Source organism: Desmodus rotundus, chromosome 7 (genome assembly GCF_022682495.2).
Source record: "Desmodus rotundus isolate HL8 chromosome 7, HLdesRot8A.1, whole genome shotgun sequence".
Lineage (NCBI taxonomy): Eukaryota > Metazoa > Chordata > Mammalia > Chiroptera > Phyllostomidae > Desmodus > Desmodus rotundus.
The window spans coordinates 102,144,835-102,164,862 of record NC_071393.1 but is presented as its reverse complement, the minus strand read 5'-3'; the positions used below and the strand labels follow the sequence as shown (position 1 = coordinate 102,164,862).

The window sequence follows — 20,028 nt, the reverse complement described above, 5'->3', positions numbered from 1 at the left end:
AAATGAGCTGTGTGAGTGTGTGTGTGTGTGTGTACACACATTTACATAACAAATGATTAGTAGAAGAGTCAAATGGTTTGCCTCAAAGTCGTCAAATCAGGTGTACAGAGGCTCCTAATTACATGTACAGTATATTTATGACTGTATTTTCTAAACCCTCAATTCCCAGTGGTTCTCCATTCTTTAAGGAAAAATAAGCTGTAAACTAAAGTCACTTGAAGTTCATTTTAGTAGAAATATTTATCTTTGTGCCCAGGAAATGGTTGAAGACCCTGAAATAGCTGAATGTATGTAGATCCAAGATGAACAAAAAGCCAAAAGGAAAGCATTATATCCCATCAATTCCTGAAGGCAAAGGTCCCTGTCTGCTATTTTACAGATTCCCCCACAAGACCGAGCATAAAACGCTTCACACTTAAAAGAGAAGCTCAGTGAAAAGCCAATGCCAGAAACTATCCTACACTAGCATCCTAATCTCCTGTATCTTCATCAGGGGATACCTAGCCTCCAAACAAAGGGGGAAATGATAAGAAACTCCTCTGACTGAAAAACACCTGCCTTTCATTGTCACGGAGTCTCTAATGGATCTTACCTAATTTGCTGGGTGGGAAACCCAGTTTGACAAAGCAACCTGGAGCCCTCTGGAGGCACTGCCTAAGCTCAGTTCCCCAAATCCCACCATACCAGCTACAAGGAAGTCTGTTCTACCACAGGACTTCCTTATTTCTGTACAGAGCCTCAAAATCAACACCTCAGTCATCAAAGGCTGTTAACCTAGCCAAGAGATTTTCAATCTTTATAATCTCATGGCACACATAAACTAATTACTAAAATTCTGTGGCACCCAAAAAATACACTTTTTGCCAATCTGACCAAAAAAAAAAATAGGTATTTTGATTCATTCACACTGGATGGCTATTGCTGTGTTGGCTGCTGTCTTTTTTTTTAATTTGACAGTCTAAGAGAAAAGAGGTCATTGCCCCTGACCAAATAGTCAGGTACTACATGTTTTAAAAATTCTTGTTACTAGACATTTCAAATGTCTAACTAAACCATACTTGGGGAGCCCAGAAGTTGATGCAGTTAAGCAACTCCACCCACCCATCTCTTTCCTGGTTTAGCTCCCTGCTTTCTCAGAGGTGGGGGGTGGGAGGAGGTGAAGGCACGGAGGACACTCTCCAGGCCATGGTCACCTTTAATCTTGTTTATTTTCCTGTGAGGCAGTAAGTGGTTTGGCTTGAGTAACAGCACTTTTCCAACACTCTAGTTATTTAAATCATTCCTAAATAATACCATATTTTAAAGAAAATCCTACTTACCAGCCACGTGCAAACATTTTCCTAACAAAGTTATTTAACTTAAAACTGTCAATTTAAGGTAAAAACAATGTTCGTCTGCATAGTAACCTCCAGGACAAAAGAGTCTACATATGCAGCCATTCAGTTATGAGTTATGCAAGCCCTGGACCATACCCTTTAAATACTAAAATACAGACACTAAGTACCAAACAGAAACACTATAAAGTCTCCCCATGATTTTTACTATATTAAACACAGCTGTCTAGGGTCATGTTTACAAAGATAAAAAAAAAATCAGCACTACCAGAATTTCTGATAAACAGACTCCCACACACCCTAACTAGAAAGGAGGAGCATGCCAAGTTTAAAAATACTTCATCTTTAAGGGTTATAAAGAGAATTACGTCCTGTTATCAAGTTTTGGTTATTTCTGTAAATTTTTTACATATATGTTACTTTGAAGCCACAGTGCTTCATTAATTACTTTGAAACAGAAAATTCTAACTTCCCTGGTTCTAAATTACTTACAAAGTATGCAGAGTTCACACCCAGAACCCTTAGGTACTTCAGTTATTAACGAACTAAACCACAAAGGAGAACCTAATACCCAAGATCAGATTTTAGTGACAGGTTTATAGATGGCAAAACTATACATATCAAACAACAAAGCCAAATGCTGTAAGAGTGAGAAATGATACAAAACTCCCTCACCCAACATTTCTAGTTATAATTCTATTCCTCTCTTTCCTACTGCCCATCTTATAGAAAAAAACTGTTAGTGGAAATAAAGTAACAGTTGCCATAATGTACAAACTGCTGGAATTTGTGAGTCATGGGTCCTACTCTTCCTTTCCATCCTCAAGGCAGGAGCCTACTCCCCAGGCAAGGTGGCTCTGTAGCCAACAAACCATAGCTCAGTGGAAAAAGAAACACACACACACATCTTCCCTAAGCCTAAATAGCACCTGAGCTGCACAGGAATGTTTTGTATCTACAAAGTACTTTCACAAACATCACTTTTGGCTCTCTTTCTGTTCCTGAGCTCATTTGCATCTTGGGCCTTTGCACCAGCTGCTCCTTCTTTCTACCCAGTCTCTGCATGCCTATCTCCTTGGGCTCCCCATGTCACCACGAATCTCACATCCCTCAATACTTTTGTACCTCACAGTCTGCAACCATTGTGCCGAAAAGGGGATAAAAGCTCAGAACCTGAAATTTGCTCAAGATCACTGTAGTGGTGTAGCCATTGCTTCAAACTCTGACATTTTCTGACACATTAAAAAATTCAAAACACAACTTATTTTAAGTTATAAAAGATTTAAATAAATAGATACACCAAGTTCTCCCTATGAAAACATTTTGCAGTACATCCTACTGCAGGAACTGACTTGCACTTATGCAGACCCCCACAAAAACTTAAAGACAGTTTGAGACAATATAGGGAAGGAAGGAACACCCAGAAATCAGGTTTTAAATTGGTAGATTATTCTTGAGCTCACCTCACTGTTAGCATAAGTATACAGTATTTCCTAAGTTTTCAATACTAAAACTAAATTTGGAGGGGAGGTGGGAGGGGATAATGAGGGGAAGGGTTTTCAGGAACTACTATAATGGACACATGGACAAAACCAAGGGGGAAGGTGGAAGCAAGGGAGGGAGGAAGGTGGGTTTGTCTGGGGTGGGGGGGGAGTGGTGGGAGGAAAATGCAGACAACTGTAATTGAACAACAATAAAGTAATTATTAAAAAAACTAAATTTGGATGGATACAGAAAAGTGATGGCTTGTCCATCTGATGCTATTCAGCTCTAAATTTCCTGCATTGTTACAGGAAACACACAGATCAAAAACTACAGGTAAATGCCTATCACAGGCTCTCATTTGGAAAGATGGGGGGAGGGAAAAACATCAGTAGAGGAACAAAAAACAGGCAAGTCAAACAGGAAAAAAGTTCTCTTTGAACTTAACATGAAAACAAAAGCTAGCCATAGGTAAAAAAAAAAAGAAGAAGAAAAAAGAAAAACACTGAAATTAACATTTTTCCTAGCATGGAACTAGGAATAGAGGAAATGGAAATCTCCTTAAATATTAGGAATATTTTATCAGAAAAAATTACTGTCAAATTACTGTGAATTTTTTTTTAGTCTTAAAAAAGGACTTACTATATCCCAAAATGCCTTAAAAAAAATAGTTTGGTTTCCTGAATAGGACCTCCTTACGGCTGGAATTATAAATCTTAAGAATCATAAAGAAATCATGAGATAACCATGTAGTCACGACTTCATATACAAATACAGAACCAGAAACCCACTTTCACTGCCCTCCAAGTTAACGAGACTCCCAAAGTTAGTTCATACTATAAATTAGTGTGCCTGTTTAAGTCATAATGGAGATCAAAAATCCCAATTTCAGAAATTAGAATGCCTGAATCTTCCATTCATATTATCCCCTCTCCTGGTATTAAAATTATTCAACGAGGAAGTTTGGGTTATGCAAGAAAAAAGCAAAGAAAGAAGAGTCACCTGAGGAAGAATTCAACCAAGCTATAATGACTCTTGAAATACAGTTTTTGACCCAAAACATTATACCCCACCCCCAAGAACCAAAGTGCTCAATCAATACAATGAAGATTGAGCCTCTTCCACCCATGCCTTCTCTTCTAAAGGCAGATCAAATATAGTTTGAAGTTTTGTTTTTCAAATCTCCTCCTAAAGGCCTAATCTTCATTTTATTACATACTTTCTTCAGCTGATATAACTAAATGTTATTTAACTTCCTCAGTTATACTCTCCTGAGTTTGGACTAATTCCCTTGACTATTCTAAAATCTCTCTAACATTCACTTACTAAACACTGTTCTTTCTAAAGATGTCTGACCTCATCCATTATCACTCAAATCTCCCTAGTTTTCTAAGAGCCGTCTTATCTCATAGTAGGGTAGGATAATCATTTTAAAGAAAGCAGCCTCCTGCACCGAGGTGGAGAGGACTCGCGTGGCTGTGGCGGGACTGAGACTGGCGGAGTGTGGGACAAATGGCGCAGGCAGTCTGAGCACTAGCAGTCCCTGCGGCCCCACATTTGCACAGATAAACCCAGAGGGCCGGACTCAGAGTGGCGGAGAACAGGGCAGGCAGAGCAGCGGGTAGCACCCCGCAGCACCACATTCGCCCACAGATAAACCGGACTAACGGCAGGGAGCAAAGCAGACCGCGTAACCCAGGGCTCCAGCTCAGGGAAATAAAGCCTCAAACCTCTGATTGAAAACGCCCGTGGGGGTTGGGGCGGCAGCAGGAGAGACTCCCAGCCTCACAGGAGAGGTTGTTGGAGAGACCCACAGGGGCCTAGAGTGTGCACAGGCCCACTTACTCGGGAACCAGCACCAGAGTGGCCCAGTTTGATTGTGGGTAGCGGAGTGAAAGATTGAAAGCCAGAGGAGAGTGAGGCAGGCGCCCTTGCTCCCACTCGGCCCCTCCCCCACGTACAGCGTCACAGCCCTGCGACCAGCATTACCCCGCCCCGGTGAACACCTAAGGCTCCGCCCCTTAAAGTAACAGATGTGCCAAGACAAAAAAAAAAATGGCCCAAATGACAGAACACTTCAAAGCTCCAGAAAAAATACAACTAAGCGAGGAAGAGATAGCCAACCTATCGGATGCACAGTTCAAAGCACTGGTTATCAATATGCTCACAGACTTGGTTGAATCTATTCGAAAAACAGATGAAAAAGTGAAGCCTATGCTAAGAGAAACAAAGGAAAATGTACAGGGAACCAATAGTGATGAGAAGGAAACTGGGACTCAAATCAATGGTGTGGACCAGAAGGAAGAAACAAACATCCAGCCAGAAAAGAATGAAGAAACAAGAACTTGGAAAAATGAGGAGAGGCTTAGGAACCTCCCGGACGCCTTGAAACGTTCCAACATCCGAATTATAGGGGTGCCAGAAGGAGAAGAGGAAGAACAAAAAATTGAAAACTTATTTGAACAAATAATGAAGGAGAACTTCCCTAATCTGGCAAAGGAAATAGACTTCCGGGAAGTCCAGGAAGCTCAGAGAGTCCCAAAGAAGCTGGACCCAAGGAGGAACATGCCAAGGCACATAATTACATTACCCAAGATTAAACAGCAAGGACCTACATCCAAGATTACTGTATCCAGCAAAGCTATCACTTAGAATGGAAGGGAAGATAAAGTGCTTCTCAGATAAGGTCAAGTTAAAGAAGTTCATCATCACCAAGCCCTTATTATATGAGATGTTAAAGGGAGTTACCTAAGAAAAAGAAGATCAAAAATAGGAACAGTAAAAATGACAGCAAACTCACAGTTATTAACGGTCACACATAAAACAAAAACGAGAGCAAACTAGGCAAATAACTAGAACATGAGGGTTGTCATTAAGGGAGTGGGAAGGGGAGGGGGGGGAAGGTACAGAGAATAAGTAGCATAGATGATAGGTGGAAAATAGACAGGGGGAGGGGAAAAATAGTGTAGGAAATGTAGAAGCCAAAGAACTTATAAGTATGACCCATGGACATGAACTATAGGGGGGGAATGTGGGAGGGAGGGGGGTGGGCAGGATGGAGTGGAGTGGGGGGGGAATGGGACAACTGTAATAGCATAATCAATAAATATATTTTAAAAAATGAAAAAAAAAAAAGAAAGCAGCCTCCTTACCCATTCATTCTTGCAACAAATGTTAATCCATGGAATTGCTTTTAATTATTTTTAAGTTTTAAGAATAGAATACTGTATTAGAGAAAGAATTCAAAAACTGCATGTATTTTAGAAATAAACCTCTTTTTTAAAAAGAGACTTTGCACAAATTTCCATCAGCCCTTTCCTGGGCCTCTAGGCAGCAGTTCTCTAGTTTTCTGGGCAGATTCTCTACCAGTACAATCAGTTCTGCTATATGGGGTCGACTGAGAATACTGGGGAATAATCTGAGTCAAATGTGAATTTTGTATTTGCTTACATGACTTCTTCTGTGAGAAACACTATGTACATACACAAAACTGCACCCAGCTGATCCCAGATGCACAGGGACATACAAAAACACACGTACACACAAAACTTTAAAAACACACGCATATGTATGACAAGCATACATACCATCCATGCTGTTTTCCTGGAAATGTTTAAATATCCTGCAGCAACCCCTGTGAGTTTGCTAGATGCCCTAGGGCTCCTCAAATAGTTTGGGAGATGGCACTCTAAGTCCCCCACCCCGTCAGTCTAATGGCTCTAAACACCATCTACATGCTATGCCAAGTGGTCAGTCTAAAACCTCTTTTCAAACTACACAGGTACAAAAATAAAAAACCTCTCTTCAGGACTCCAGGTTTGTATACTGTGAAACTGAATCAAAGAAACCTTATTTAAAATGGAGAAGGACGTCCTGAAGGGGAAGTGCTCATGCACTACCACTCACCACACCTTGCAGACTCCAAAAGGAAGAAGGGAGATTTTCTCCCTGCCTGGCAACAGACCCAGCCAATGAGAAATTGCCATGGCTCAGCCAATGGGAAACCAACACACTTGAACTCCTGGTTTCCTTCAATAAACATCCTGTTTATAACAGCCTCTCCCAACTCTCTCCTTTTTCGTTATAATGCTCCTCTCCTTTGTTCTCTACAGGCTTGTGTATGGTCTGCCATAGCTTGAGTGTCCCAAATTGCAATGTCTCTGCATTCCCGAATAAACTCAATTTTGCTGGTAAAATAACTGGCTATTTTATTTTTAATGTTGACACTACTGACTATTCAAAATCTCAACTTCAGAATATGCATGAATTCAAAATATGAATGTCTAATGAGCATCTCAAACTCAACATGTCCAAAATCAAACTCCTGATTCCCTGTGCACACCTCACTACTACCCTCCCAAAATCGTCCCCATTTTAGTAAACAGCAACCCTATTTTTCCAATTGCTAAAACCATAAAACCCTGAGTCACCAAAATATATTCAGAATCCAGGTACCATTCACCACTATCATGGCTACCATTCTGTCCTAAGCAACGATCATTTCTTACCTGCATTAGTCTCCTACCAGTCTCTCAATTCAAATCTTGCTCCCCACAGGACCTACTCTGAAATTCAGCAGCCAGAATGGTCCTGTAAGAAAGAAAAAAGGGACGTCCATCACTTCATCTGCCACACCCTCCTCTTGTTTCCCCTAAGATGGCCCTCCCTATTTCTCATTTTCTACATGTCTTTCTTCCCTTTGCTTATTTTGCTCCAATAAGACTGGTTTCTTTCTCTTCCTCAAACAAATAGAGCACTATCCCACCTCAAAGCCTTCACACTTGCTGCTGTTTCCTTTGTCTTCCCCCTGACAGTTACCTGTGCCACTCTAAATTTCTTCTACATTTCTACTCAAATGTCATCTTTTTAGAGAGGCATTCCTTGCTCATCCACTTAAAGGAGTCCTATTCCTCTGCCTTCCCTCTTCCCTTTGTCCTTTCTTTATATTCTCTGCAGCATTTCCTTCCTCCTCTCCATGTTGACGTGTCCACGTTGGTACATCTTCCTGAGCTGGTGCACAACTCTAGGGGAAGACTTGGTTTTGTTCACGGCTATATCTACTGGGCCCCAAACAGTATATTTTAGACACAATATTTGTTGAATAAAAATTATACCAATTGTTTTATGAGGTCTTTGATTTCTAATTAATATCAAAATACCCCCAGAGTTTGTATTATTGGGAATTTTTCTATATAGTATCTCAAAGTCTCTTATTTTCCTGATAATAAACTTAGCTTTTCTGGGTCATCATTATCCATAAAGAAAATTATTTGGCTAGTCCAAAATTATACTCTGATTTTCCTAAGCTCTTTAATGCTATTACTAAACTAAATATTAGATATATTTTATAGGTACCTGAAAATGTAATTTATTTTTGACATCCTCCAAAAATCAGGGAAAATATTTCAGGCAAAAAATCTCAAATCCTGGTCTATTTTTCTCCCCACCAATCCTCTCCCCAGATCTTAGCTTTAAACACAACTGTTAAGGAAAGTCTTTAAGATGTAGATCCCAAACAATCTTTTCTCAAAGCAAGATCTAAGACAAAGCACTTCAAAATGCAACCGAAATATGTTTAAACCAAAGATTATATGTGGCCCCTACTTATACAATCTGGCCAAAATGTAAAATCACTTTTTTGCTTTTGCCCCATTGAATTCTCTACTCCCCCAGACCAGTTGTCTTCCATGTAGATTTGGGGGAAAGGGAGTGGTTAATGAGCCTTAACAGGAAGCTACATGATTACCCTCAGGCAGAAAATAAGGAACATCTGGACATGTTTTGGAGTCTTTGAAATGTGATGGAACCTCAACTCAGGGGGTTTTATTTCCTCTGCAAACTATCTCAGCTGTATCTTGTACATGCTGAGGATGTTGAGATACACCTTGCATAGGCCTTGCTGTTTAATCTACAAAAGGGTATTTGGACTGTTTTAGGTCCTTTAGAAAAGCAACGGGCAAGCATTATGCCCCACTTCAAGTATGAGTTGGCTCCTTGTTACTATGGTGATGAGCACCCTAATAAACAGAGATAATTTGCTACTTCACTGAAGCTTTGTTTTTTTATCAGGAATAAGGTGGGAGGAGCAGAACCAATTACAGAGTGTGTAAAAGGAGTGTGTTTCTTGAATATGAATAGCAATAATTTAAATTGTTTAGCTTATAGGAAAAAAAGGAAGGGAATAAGACTGAAGTAAATAAACATGTGGGGCTATATTCTAACAGGTACAGCTCTACACCATCACTGAACTCGGCACTACAGATGTTCCAAAACACATGTTCTCAGATTGGTTTTCAGATTTTGTGTATGTGTGACCAACAGTCTGGATGTGAAGAAAACTCCACTTCAGTAATCAGGAAAAAACCAAGGCAAATAGGAACACAAGCTCCTGAAACATCAACAATTTAAAGGGAAGATGTGTATCTCATATTCTTAAAAAGGAAATAATATTTAGCATGTACTCTAGATTTTTTAAAAAATTCTTACCAAACTAGAAGTAGAAAAAAAAACTTTACCCTAATAAAAGAAACCTACCAGAAATGTATAGAAAATAGCATTCACAATAGCAAAATACTAAAAACATTCCCAAATTAGAGCCAAGAATAAACAAAGATACCAGCCATCATATCACAAAAAGATTAAAACAGTCAAAGGAGGGGTGGGGTGGAGGGATGGGGAGAAAAGGCATACAACTGTAATTGAATAACAATAAAAATTTTTTAAAAAATAGTCAAAGGGAAGAAACACAAATCTGTCATAATTTGCAAACTACATGTTATCTAGGGCTTTCAAGTCAAGCAATCAATTTAAAAAATATTTGGTCTAACAGAAAAATTTACCAGATAAAATATCAAAATTAAATATAAAACAAAAAAACATTTAAACAGCGTTAACACATGTCTCAGCAGTTCTCCTAGGTATACCCCCAAAAGAACCAAAAACAGACACTCAAATATTTGTACATAGAAATTTATAACAGTACTATTTAAAGTAGCCAGAAGGTGAAAACAATCCAGATGACTACCAGTGGCTGAATGGATAAATAAATTATGCTATGTACATTCAATGGGTTATTTAGCCATAAAAAGAAATGAAATACTGATACGCAGCACAACGTGGATGATCCTTGAAAACATCATGCTAATTGAAAAAAAAATCTAGACACAAAATATGACATATTGTCATGATTCCAACCGTAGGCAAACGTCCAGAATAAGCAAACCTGCAGAGACAGAAAGTGGATTAGTGGTTGCCCAGGGCCAGTGTTGAAAGGGGAGAGCCAGACGTGGGACAGAGACTGGGACTGGAACCAGGGCAGACAAGACAGGAGGAGCAGAGAGATGGAGTGACTGCTAGTGGGTACAGAGTTTCTTTTGGGGATAATAAAAATGCCCTAGAATTACAGGTTATGATTGCACAACTTTGTGACTATATTATACACTTTTAAAAGATGAATATTATTGTATGTGATTTACATCAAAATTAAAAAGTAAATGGGAGACTAGTCAATACAGTACATGCCCAGCAAACTAAATATTTGGAAAAAGAGAGTAAGGAGCATTATTTTTTTTACATCTATTTTCAGTGTTGTTTGAATTTTTGACCACAGTATATATGTTAATTTTATATAATCAAAAACAATTTTAGAAGGAAAAAAGTCTGAGAGGCAAAACTTTTAAGTAGCTGAGGGCCACGGAAGGATATTTAAAAGGGAAGCAGCGTGGTTGGGTCAGAATTTTTTACAGATCCCTGGAGCACCTTTACAGAGACAAGTATGGATGGATATGAGAGGCACCAGTAGAAAGAAGTATTGAATAATTTCTCCATTCAACAACCGCTGAACGCCTAATGGGGCCTGGCACTGAGCTAAGTAAGCACTGGGACCTGTTAGAAATGTTCTAAGCTGTCTCGGCAAAAGGTCACGTATACCTACTTTGGGCAATGGTGCAAGGGATATAAAGAAAATCATCATTTTTTAAAAAAGATTTTATTTATTTTTAGAGAGGGAGGAAGGAAGGGAGAAAGAGGGGGAGTGAAACATCAATGTGTGGTTGCCTCTAGTGCACCCTCTACTGGGGACATGGCCTGCAACCCAGGCATGTGCCCTGACTGGGAATCGAACCAGCGACACCTATTTTTTTTTTAAGGTAGAGGATACGAGGGGATGGATGTTAAAGCCCTTGCAATTTGAAGGCATCTGTGGATAATATCCTTTTGATAGTCCTTATATTATAAGAGGACCAGGTATTTCTTAAAGTTATAATCCATGTTTTGACAACTCAGCCTTGCTCTTACAAGTTACTGTCTTATTTCAAGATTCTCTGACTTTGGAAAGTCCGTTTCCTAAAAATCTCAAGAGTAAATTTCAAAGCCACTTGTGGTCCTTTGTTCTGTGTTCATTTTTTTATTCTTTGGTTTTGTCAAAAGGTAAATGAAAAGAGAACACAGTATTAATAGTTAACCCAAGGAAAAAACATTTCAGTGAATCTTATTACTGATATTTTAAGTTATGATTCAATCTGCATTAGTTTCTTTTTCACAGTTCACATGTTCCTATTTTATCACAGCCATCTGCTATTTCATCAGTAAGACAGTTTTAACAAAAGTTTTAATAAATACTATGACTGTGCATAAATTTTTTTAACTTTCTCACCTTAAGAATTTTTTTCTTAAATGAAAGTGTCCCATAACTGAGAGGAGGCAGAAAAAAAAACCTGCTGATAAGTTTGGCAAAAAAATTCACCCTACCATTTAGCTTAGGCCATTTCAAACCGTGAGAGAGGTGGCAGCAGCTCCCTGTTCCACACTCACTACCTTAGGGCTAACTGGCTTACCATCGAGGACTGAGAAAAGGAGCTCCTCTGAGGCTGCTGATTGAGCAGGCATTCACTATCACCTTGACAGTCCACTGCCAGAGTGAGCTTTTCTTAAACCTACCATAACACCACCATAATTCTCCCCAAATCGTGCCAATGAGGCCCCTTATCATGACTATAGATTTCCCATTTCAAATGCACACTGTGGGGCAATGCCAAGGTAAATGCAGGTCAGCTTCTGAGGAAGAAATTACAACAAGCATGACCATTACAGAATCTAGATATTCCAAGACAGTCTCAACATTGTAGTTTTTTTTAACATAAGGTGATTTGTCAAATAAGTGATACGGATAATTTAATAGTTGTACTCTTGAAAGATTTTTTATATGTATTTTATGTAAAAAAAGTTAAAAACCCAGAAAAAAATCCTTTCAGACTCTACAGAATGTTGCTCCTGAGCACAGAGCAATATGGAAAAACCTGGCCTAACTCCCCACCCCACCACCCACCCATATATCCTGAGATAGAGAAGCAATTCTTCCCAGGCAAGAGCTCATCAGAAATTATGAAGAATTTAAAAATAAAAAATAAAAAAATAGCCATTAGCACATACAAAAGTCTGACCTGGGTCTCATTCTATGAAGTGGGCAGTAAGGGGTGAGAAGGGTACCTTTATTTGTTACACAGAAGATGGTGAAGGAAGGAGATAAGGATGAGCAACAAGGAGTAGTTGCGTTCAGAACCTCCTTTTTTTCAGAAATGTTTAATTTAGCAATTAAATATCCCTGTACACTAGATCTTTAGAAATAATTACCATCTTCCCAGCTTTGAACAAGCAGCTTTAATTGGTCATCTAATCTATTTCACATGTACAGTGTCAAACAGAACTTGATCAGATATCTATTCTTTTTAGCCACAGCTGTCATTGTCTTGAAGCACAAAAATCTTTTTTAAAATATACATAAATATATACATTCCTCAGAAAGAGGGATCCACGAGTTTCTTAAGTGTCCAAGGGCCCACACACCTCTCTGAGAGACGACAGGCAATTTCTTCTACTTAAGTTGCCACCCTGGTATATCCTATGAGTTTTCTCCTCTGGCCTTAATCAAAAGTAACCATCAATACTCCAAGGAGAACTTAGTGGACTATGAGGTGGCCTGTTGTGAAATGAAGGGTAATGAGCGTCTAATCAACCTAACCAATCACATCAAACCTAATGGTGGAGGTACACTCTGAATTTGAGCAGAAGAGGTTAAGAGTGAAGACAACGTCACAAAATTAGAAGATTCATTAGTTGAGGAAGCCTGCTTCAGAAAGGATTAGGTGAACAGGTCACCAGATCCAGCCACTGATGGGCAACTGGAATTGCTACAGAATCTGCAACAAGTAGATACTACTGTTCCAACTGTCCTCAAGACCAAACTATGTGACATAAAACTGTTTCATGCATGTCTTTATGTCTCCCACACATCCATATGAAAAACTATGATGGATCATTTGGTTCAACACCTGATTACCGTAGGTTACTTCTCCCTTTATGGAAATGAAAAAAATTCTAGAATCAGAATTTTTTCCAGACTGTACTTATATGTGACTTGCAAACCAAGAGGGGAATGGCTAAGCCTATTTAGAACCCCTTTAAATTGTTGGGGCTATTTACCTTTTTTTAAGAATTATATCCTACATTTCTGAGTAAGGATGGTGGATTTAAATGCCAAGGAACTCTTTTTTAAAGCTATAAACCCACAGAGATGCAGAGAAATGAAGATTACAGCTACATTTTTGAAAGCTGGAAAATAAACAGACAGGAGGTAAAGGACTCAAAGACCCAAGAAAACTGGATCCTAAGGTAAGCGTCAGGGAGCACTCCCCCAAAAGATTCAGCAGGGATAAAATGGGAAGAATTAACAAAAGATCTTTCTGAAATGCATTTCCCAGATCCCCTCTCTCGCTCTCTCAGGCAAACAAATGCCCTTTCCTCACCCTTGCAAAAGGCTAAAGGTAATTTAAGGAGGGTTAAATTTAAGGAAGGTTAAGGAGGGTCTCTAGACTAGAGACCACCAGGTAAAGTGAAGGCAGTGTAACATGGTACTAGATTCCAACTCATGGTGCGGTGGTAAATAAATGTTTTACTTAAGGGTGGGGGTGACAGCAAGGACAGACAAGGGCAATATTATGTGTAATATTTGCTGATTCCTGTGGTATAAATACTGTTTCCTTGGCTGCTTTCAAGCTACTAAATGTCGTCACTGAATGCAGAGTTGAAAAAAAAATACACAATAGTCTATTATTACACATATTACCACCATATAGCTAGATGCAAATAATCTCAAGATGATACGTTATTAGTATTTACCACATCTTGATTTTTAACATAACATTTATGTGTAGGTTTATATAACTTTAATAATTATTGTATTCAGCAAGAGGCTCATAAAGTCCCTGAAAATTTAACAATTGGCTCTATGTGCCAGCACAAGCCATCCGTCCTCATCCCCTTCTATCAACAGTCTTCCCAAAAGGCTTCGCGTCCAAGCAGGGGAGATTAGAAGAGACTTCCCTGGGGAACTGGACCAGTGATTAGTCTAAGAAGAAAAAGATAAAAATACTGACAAATTCCCTAACTAAATCCAGCCAGGTCATTTTACACCTGGTAAGTGTAGCTTACACAGGATAAGTCCTACTTGCATATGCAGAGATTTCAATCGGCTTTTCAGGATCTCATTCTTTTCTTATTATATTTTACTAATTATGCTATTACAGTTGTCCCAATTTTTCCCCCTTTGCCCCCATCCTCCCTCAGGCAATCCCCACACCATTGTTCATGTCCATGGGTCATGCATGCAAGTTCTTTGGCTACTCCATTTCCTGTACTGTACTTCATATCCCCATGGCTATTCTGTAACTACCTATTTGTACTTCTTAATCCCCTCGCCTCTTCACCCACTCCCCTATACCCCTCTCTCATCTGGCAACCATCAAAATGCTCTCCATACCCATGATTCCGTCTTTGTTCTTCTTGTTTGCTTAGTTTGTTTTTTAGATTCAATTGCTGATAGATCTGTATTTTCTGCCATTCTATTGTTCACAGTTTTGACTTTCTTCTTTTTCTTAAGTATGTCCCTTTAACACTTCATATAACAATAATTTGGTGATGAACTCCTTTAGTTTTTCCTTGTCTGGGAAGCTCTTTCTCTGCCCTTCCATTCTAAAAGATATCTTTGCCGGGTAGAACAGTCTTGGCTGTAGGTCCCTGCTTTTCTTGACTTTGAATATTTCTTGCCAATCCCTTCTAGCATACAAAGTTTCTTTGGAGAAATCAACTAACAGTCTAATGGGGACTCCCCTGTAGGTAACTAACTGCTTTTCTCTTGCTACTTTTAAGATTCTCTCTGTATCTTTAAACTTTGGCATTTTAATTACGATGTGTCTTAGGGTGGGCCTCTTTGGGTCCACCTTGTTTGGAACTCTGTGCTTCCCGGACTTGCATGTCTATTTCCTTCACTAAATTAGGGAAGTTTTCTCTCATTTTTTTCAAATAGATGTCCAATTTCTTGTTCTTTCTCTTCTCCTCTGGCACCCTTATGTTAGCATGCTTGAAGCTGTCCCAGAGGCAGCTTCCACTATCCTTGCTTTTTGGATTCTTTTTTCTTCTTGTTGATCTGATTAGCTGTTTTTTTCTTCCTTATATTCCAAATCATTGATTTGACTCTCAGTTTCATCCACTCTACATTGTTTCCCTGTAAACTGTTCTTTATTTCAATTAGCGTATCCTTTGCTTCTGACTGGATCTTTTGTATGCTGTTGAGGTCCTCACTAAGTTCCTTGAGCATCCTTATAACAGAGTTTTGAACTCTGCATCTGATAGAATGCTTATCTCCATTTCATTTAGCTCTTTTTCTGGAGTTTTGATCTTTTTTTTCATCTTCGCCAGGTTTCATCTTCATCCAGGTTTCTTGGTTGTCTCATTTTGGCAGCCTCCCTGTGTTTGTTTCTATGTATTAGGTACAGCTGCTATGAGTTGGTAGTGTAGCTTAATGCATCAGGTGTTCTGCAGGGTCCAGTGGCATAGCCTCCCCTATCACCCAAGCTGGGTACTCAAGGTGCACCCTACGTGTGGGTCGAGTACATCCTCTCTTGTAGTTGAGGCTAGATTCCTGTGGGTAGGTCAATAGTAGGCTTCAAGGAGTGGCTGTGACCAATGACCACCAACCTCTGCCCTCTATGGAGGATTAGCTGTGTAGGGGCAGGATGGTGGTGCTCCAACGTGGTCTGGAGCTGTCCACTGGGTGCACAGGGTGTGAGGTTTCCCAGGTGGTGTAGGCTAAAGTCAGTCCCCACCTGTGTTCTGCCCAGGGCCAACCCTGCATGAGCTATAAAGGAATCAGAGATGGAGGCACTTGTGCTGGGCTTAAAAATTCCCAGGTAAAGCAAAGCTGTGAATCTAGGCTGGCTGCTGCTAGTGCCAGACCTGGAGTCATTTAGATGTTGCTTGTTTGATAGGACTTAGGAAGTTGTGGAGTATGGGCTAAGACCAGCCATTCATACAGAAAAGTCACAGTCAGTTTCGGTGGGCCCATAAGTTGGGTGGATGGAGTCTCAAAGGATCTCCATGGCAGGGCAAATAGTGTTAGCCAGGTTTATGGAGTCTCAGATATGGCACCCACCTGCCGGTTCTGTGGCTCCCTGAGGGAAGGGCTCAGAGAAGTGACAATGGCCTTTGCTCATCTTTCTGTCTGGGAGAAACCTGCCCCCAGCTCCTGCCTTAATTCCAGACACTTTATTTCCTCCCTGTATGCCACTGGTGCTTTTCAAGCTACTACCCCTGTGCTGGAGCTCAGAGGGAATGCAACCGTGTAAGTCTGTGTGTGTTCTTTAAGAGAAACTGCTTGGGACTCCACAAGTTTCTTCCACCAACTCAATCACGCTTGTTTTTGCAGCCAGAAGTTATGGGAACTTATCTTCCTGGCACTGGAACCCTGTGCTGGGGGGTCCAATGTTGGGCTGGGACTCCTCACTCTTGAGATATCCCTCTTAATTTTTATTCACCACACATGGATGTGGGACCAGACCATTCCGTGTCTCCACCTCTCCTACCAGTCTGGATGGATGAAGTTTCTTTAATTCCATAGTTGTCAGACTTTTATTCAACCAGATTTCTGATGGTTCAGAGTGATGGTTGTTCTACATTTAGTTATAATTTTGATGTGGTTGTGCAAGGAGGCAAGCTGGCTTTACCTTTGCCACCATCTTGACCAGAAGTCAGGATCTCACTCTTAAATATTAGCAAACAGCCAAGAATTGTTAGATACCTTCAGCATAAAAGACAGAGATGGAAACAGATAAGACAAGTTGGAAGAGAAAGCAGGGTTAGCTTCATAGGCTGACCTGGGCAGTCATGTAGCACCATGTACTTAGAAGAGCTCCATGTCAGGGTTAATGCCCTACTGTTGTTGTCTTGGAATTCTTTAAAAAAAAGTTGAAACAGGAACCCCACATTCTTATACTCTGTTCTCAGCCTGCAAATTATGTAACTGGTCCTGATAGAGACTATGCATGCAGAAGAAAACTCTAGGTGAAAACACACCATTAATACTACAAACATGAGGCAATAACAGTATGCTTAAAAAAAAAAGACTGAAATGAGAGTGAGAATGAGCATAAGCATGCTTTCCTAACAATTAAAAATACATAGTAGACATGAAACACTCAATACCATAGGAACATGAAAAGGTTAGTCCAGGAAGAAAATCCATGCAGACATGGGGAGACTGTGCAAACTCCAAATGCACAGTGGCCCTGCTGGGAGCTGATTTTCTTCCCCCTCAGCAACATTATCATGAAACAATCAAAGCTGAACAAATGACATTGAACAAAATGATGTTATTCAAGGACCTGCTAAATGATTGAGAAGTTAAACAACAACAAAGAAAGATATAAATTTCAGGAAAAAACAAAAGTTGTATAGAAAAATAAAAGTGTTCATAGGTTACTACGTGGCTTAACTGTGAATAGCACTTTCAGTCTTAGTTGTGTAAACACTGAATACCTATCTAAGCAAAGTTATGAACACTTACACTAGGATGGGAGAACAAGGAGGGTACTCAGGGATGTGGGAAAAAGCCGAAATCCTTGCCTGCCATAATAGGAAATCCAAAAATAATCCCTGAAGCTGAGAAATCAGAATACAAGAATGCTGTTAAGAATGACAGTGTTCAGAACTTGCTACCCCAAAGTATGACACCTTGGCATATTTAACTTTTTAGGCTGAACTAATTTGAGAAACCGCACATGCAGGGAGGACTCTCTGACCCTCCCTTCTTTCCTGAAGCAGGTCCTAAGACTAAGACCCTCAGGTGAGAAGTGCCCTACCTATAGTTGCAGGAAAGGAGCATCCTTATCTCTAAAGATGGAGGGACAGGGAAAAGTCCAAAGGAAGTGGCTTGGCTAAATTTCTCCAGTTCACTACTCTTTGCCCATACTCTTTTGTCCTATCACAATTTTACATGACTTTTTGTGACAGTAGAATGAGAGGCCAGAGGGGAAATAAAGGCAGGAAGGAGGGAAGCCCTTAAAATTCTATGTATCATTTCCACTACCTGGGAAGGAAAGCACTTGAAACTGTGCTGTCATCCCAAGGCCTGAAAGGCCAGAAGGGGCTTGCAGTGCCCAAAGGAAGCAGCTCATTAACACCTTTGGGTATTCATGCCCCACCCCAAAGCCAGCACCACCTTTACCTGTCAATCAATATGTAAACCCCTCACCCCTCATCCTGCCAACTATATAAATCCTCTGAACAAAGAACTCAGGGGGGCTTGGCGCTCTTGGCTCTCTGGCCACCCTGCGTGCTCCTGACCCCTGCCTTTGGCTGCTCATACCCTGCTTTACCCTGAACCTATGCCTTCGCCACTCCTGCCCCCGCCCCACCTCAACAAGGCCCATCCTCTTCCATGAGAACATAACACCAAGAAACCTTGCTTGCACACTAACAGATTTGCAGGCCTGTAATTCTTTTTTTTTTTAGTATATTTTATTGATTATGCTATTACAGTTGTCCCAACATTCTTTACAACATTGGCAAGAAGACCCCGTTCTCTCCCTGTAATGTTTTTACTCTTCTTCATCAAATCCAGCATTAAAATGTCCAGCCTTTTACCACTTCTTCAGGTCTTCATTTCCTCATAAAAGTCCTTTGTCACATAAAACTTAAATTAAATAAATTTGTATGCTCTTCTCTTGTTAATCTGTCTTTTGTCAATCCAATTTACGGGGCCCAAGCTGGAGAATTTAGGAAGGTAGTAGGAAAAATAATTTTCCTCCCTTCCAAGAACGAAAGATAAATGCAAAAAGAATCAGCTATAAGAAACTGAAGTGTTGCCCTGGCTGCTGTGGCTCAGTGGGTTGAGCGCCAGCCTGCAAACCAGAGCATCACCGGTTTGATTCCCAGTCGGGAAACGTGCCTGGGTTGTGGGCCGGGTCCCCAGTGAGGGGGGGGTGTGAGAGGCAACCCCACATAGATGCTTCTCTCTTTCTTTCTTTCTCCCTCCCTTCCCCTCTGTCTAAAAAATAATAAATAAAATCTTTTTTAAAAAAAAGAAATTGAATTGTTTGCAAGTGAGGGATGAAGTGGGAAAACTGTTGCCTTTCAAAACAAGTCTTACAGGGCTACTGAATCTTTAAACTATGCACACTCAATACTTTGATTAAAAATACAAAAGGAAAACATAAAACTAATAGAAAAAGTTCAGAATGCTTTAGTTCATGATTCCTTTCCCAGTTTACAAACTTTCTCAATATATTTTTTCCTTTCATACTTGTATTTTCCAATTTTTCTAAAACAGAAATATATTACTGACTCATTGTCACTACCAATCATCTTACTACTGTCTGATACTCAAAATCATCTGTAACTCCAACTATTACTTAGGAACGTTCTTATATCATATGATACCCAATCTGACCCAGCTAAAGAAAAGGCAGTTGCCCTGCAGGAGTTACCTCAGTAGTTTAGAACAAATTACTCCGTATATCACAATGGATTTCCTTCTGCTAGCCCACATTCTTCCAGAACAGTACAGGGATTGTGGACAAAAAGAGGGTTCAACCTAACAGAGCAATAGGATCATAAATTCCTAACTGGGCAGGTCATGGTGGACAGCCATGCCCCAGGAAGATAACTTCAGTTATGCCTTAAGTAATCCCTGTCCATTGTTTCTATGCAACTAGGTGAATGCATGTTTGAAATTCCTCTTTTCAGACCCCTCAGAGAGGGAACCACCTAGCTTGACACATCTTTGGAATGTCTTTTTCAAAGTAACCACCCTCAAGAGAATGCATAATTCCCTAATTCCTGATGCACAAAAGCAGCTGCAAACTCTCGGGCCTGTTGAGAT

General features: G+C 40.0%; 1 protein-coding gene across 12 annotated transcripts in view; it reads right to left on the bottom strand.

Moving 5' to 3' along the window:
* FBXO34 (F-box protein 34) overlaps positions 1–20,028 on the bottom strand; it is an 81,166-nt gene that overhangs the window by 20,882 nt on the left and 40,256 nt on the right. For 10 of the 12 annotated variants that reach the window (XM_053928406.1, XM_053928401.1, XM_053928407.1 and 7 more), the window contains one exon: positions 7,325–7,406. The exons of the other annotated variants lie outside the window; for them this stretch is intronic. Coding sequence is in view for 4 of the 10 variants with exons in the window: in XM_053928401.1 (XP_053784376.1) it covers positions 7,325–7,330 (6 nt within the window). In the remaining 6 variants the exon portion in view is untranslated. The remainder of the gene's footprint in view (positions 1–7,324; positions 7,407–20,028) is intronic. 12 annotated transcript variants of the gene reach the window in all.